The sequence below is a fragment of the Epinephelus moara genome, chromosome 2 (genome assembly GCF_006386435.1).
Source record: "Epinephelus moara isolate mb chromosome 2, YSFRI_EMoa_1.0, whole genome shotgun sequence".
Classification (NCBI taxonomy): domain Eukaryota; kingdom Metazoa; phylum Chordata; class Actinopteri; order Perciformes; family Serranidae; genus Epinephelus; species Epinephelus moara.
This window is the reverse complement of record NC_065507.1, coordinates 29,908,752-29,911,795: the sequence shown is the minus strand read 5'-3', so window position 1 is coordinate 29,911,795 and position 3,044 is coordinate 29,908,752. Positions and strand designations below refer to the sequence as shown.

At 41.6% G+C, this 3,044-nt stretch overlaps 1 protein-coding gene across 1 annotated transcript in view; it reads right to left on the bottom strand.

The window, feature by feature from the left end:
• The window catches only part of LOC126406986 (neurobeachin-like), a 65,455-nt gene extending 62,660 nt beyond the window's left edge, over positions 1 to 2,795 (bottom strand). The window contains exons 1-4 of the mRNA XM_050071620.1: positions 2,772 to 2,795; positions 2,460 to 2,691; positions 1,314 to 1,414; positions 973 to 1,068 (exon numbers count right to left, since the gene is read on the bottom strand). Of these exons, the coding sequence (XP_049927577.1) occupies positions 973 to 1,068; positions 1,314 to 1,414; positions 2,460 to 2,691; positions 2,772 to 2,795 (453 nt within the window). The remainder of the gene's footprint in view (positions 1 to 972; positions 1,069 to 1,313; positions 1,415 to 2,459; positions 2,692 to 2,771) is intronic.
• Between the last annotated feature and the right edge of the window lie 249 nt (positions 2,796 to 3,044).

Genomic DNA, 3,044 nt, shown 5'->3' with positions numbered 1-3,044 from the left:
CTGCCATGGCGAATTGAGTAAACTCTCATTACGACTTCGCACAGCGCATTTAAGGGCGAGGAGAGGGGCTCATTTGATTGGTGTGATGTGTGTAAAACCCACTCCACGCCTTCTCTCCTGCCTCTTTCCGACTTGCGCAGGTAGGAGGGACGGAGGTGGGAAAGCGGAGTAGCTGCGCCAGCACGCACAGTGTGCCAAACTTGCAAAATCCGCCTGGCCACACCCAGTTAGCGAAGCGCAGGTGCGCTGCACCACTGCCTCGCCCGGTCTGCGAAACTAGAGCCCATGATGTGTGATATAGTGTGAGAAATGATTGCTGTAATGCAAGTCCTTTGTCCTTATTTGCTGCTTCAAGCACCAGTATGGCAACAACACAAATAGACTGTCATTAAAATCTACTTGAATGCTGTTGGCCAGGGGGACAGCGCCGCCAGCACTACCGTTCACATTACTTACATTTTCCCATCTATAAACCCTTTTTAATAATCTGTACTCTTACTACAGTCAGTATACATGTGAATGTAGTATTAGCAGAACGGTTTCCATCTACATGCATTGGTCAGTTCACACCTGTTTTCTTATTATACAAAATCATGAAATAAAATAAGTTAATGAGGCATGTTGGATTAAAATGGGATAATCAAAAAGAAAAATTCTAATTCACAAAAGAACCCTTGCTGCAATAAACATATTAAAATTTTATGACAGATAATTTTGTAAAGTCCAGCAGATATCATAGCGTAATTTTTTAAATATGGATTTTCTTCTTTACTTTTTGTTGTTGTTGTTGTTGAACCCACCATGTTTTCTTTGACATCCATCACTGTACAGTATCAGACATTGCTTGGTCATTTAATTTGTGCACATTAACTATCCGTTGTTTTACCCTAATAACCTTCAGGGCTCCATAAAAATGCACAAAAACATGCCATTTTAGAAGTGATTGCAGAATGAAAACATGTGAGAGCTTACTGCTGCACTGCGACCAGGAAAGTTGAAAAAGGCATCTGGACCGTGTCTCTGGGGCATCTGATTCAGCACCGACAACATTTTGACCGCGTGCTTCGGCTGCACAGGTGACAAAGATAAAAAAAAAAGTAATAAGAAGACAGTCAAGGTTTTCTCTCTCACTGTTTGGGCTGCAGTCAATACACTGTCAATTACCTTGTTCACTCATTCTGCAGTTTGTCAATTACAGGACAAGCCCTAAACAGATCAGTGTGGTGGCTCTCCGGGGGCAACTCAAGTGACAGTGTCAAACCAACACACACTTATGTCTAACTCGCTGCAACTTGGTCCCTGCTAGCACTTACCCAGAGGCCTCCTTCCCCTCGTAGCATGCTGAAGAGCAGTTTCAGTTCCTTCACTGTGATGCTGTAGCTGGCCAGCACTCCCAACATGTCCACTAACAAATCTTTAAAGGCAAGACAGCATATTTGCATCACCAAACACACACACACATTGACAAGAGGAGAGAGAGGACAATCATCAGTTGTAGCTGCATTTTACAGATAAAATAATTCAACCAGACTGCGCAGGAGGTCTTCATGGTGAAAAGTATTTATATGCATCAACCTGAGATAATAAAAACTGTTTCGCTTTAGTTAAGCTTCATTTTTAGCTTATTATCTGTGAGATTCCATTATATTTATCACAGAAACACTTCCACTACAATTACATGGAAACTGACTTGTAAATCAAAGTGAAGTCTAAACTGTGAATTGTTTAACTTAGAGGCACAGCCACACCGCAAGGAAAATGCATTTAGATTTCACCGGCTGAAACATCATTTAGAAGTTACACAAGGTATGGATGTAATTTGCACGGTGCAAAAATATGAAAGTGACACTGACTTCCAGAGACAACCCCACAGTGACCTGAATACAGATTTCAGGGGCATTTTCCAGAAGGATAAAACCAAAAACTACTATTGTATTCCCTACAGACTGCAATATTCATAGACCAAAGTTCAGGATGTAACTTAACAGTGACCACAACACAGCCATTTCATCTGTTCCATATTTTCAATATATTTAAGCAAGTAATACATTCACTGCTAGCCTTCTTCACTGTTTTGTTCTTGACTTAATTTGTTGACACTATTACAACACAGGCAATACTATAAGGAAAATCAAATTGTTGAAAGTTAAAGATTTGCAATTATGTTTTCTTTATTCATGTTAAAGTGGACCTTTGGTGCATGGCTGCTTTGGAGAAGTCACCTAGCCTCTGCAGAACAGGGCTTGCAGATGGAAGTGAGCTTTTCCCACCCAAAACTTACATCACAACTTTGCCTGTCTATTGTAACTCAAAATGCACATCCACTAAAAGATACGGACAGATGGTTTATAGCCCAACTGAAAGCTAAAACTAAGAGGGCATGTTTATGGGAAAATGAACATACATGTGCTATCACTGCTGCTGAGCAAAACAAAGGCCTGCTCACACCATTATCATACCTGCAATCATGTCATCCACTGAGCTCATTTTGAGCAGCACCTGCTGGATGAGGCCAACCTCAGTGCTTGTTTGCAGATTCCGAACACTTTTTCGAAGGATGGCTGTGAACATGCTCCAGATTTCAGCCTGGCAGGTGACGTCACAGTGCCCCAACAGCTCCACCATGCAGCCAATGCTTTCTGCATCCTGGATAATGAAGTTTGTCTCCAGATCAAACTCACCGCCCACCAACTGCAGAATAAGATTGGACAGATAGGGAATGTAAGAAAAGATTGGATTTTTATGCCTTTCACATGCTGTTAAAATTATACTCTGCTGATGTAATGCTCCGGCATGGAGTGATGTGGATTAAACCAAACTTTCACCACACTGAGCACTGCTGTCTGACCAAGCTTTCAACCCTGTTCTTGATCTTTTTTTTTCTCCAAGGGGAAATTAACCAAGAGGACCCTGTCACATATTTTTCAGGTCACTACTTTGATGTTAAAGGGCTGGCCAGGACTGGAAGAGGAAAGTGGAGATCTCTTTCCTTTTAAAAGGTTTTGATCAGAATTTAAGCACCCATGAAAACAAAATAGCCTGGC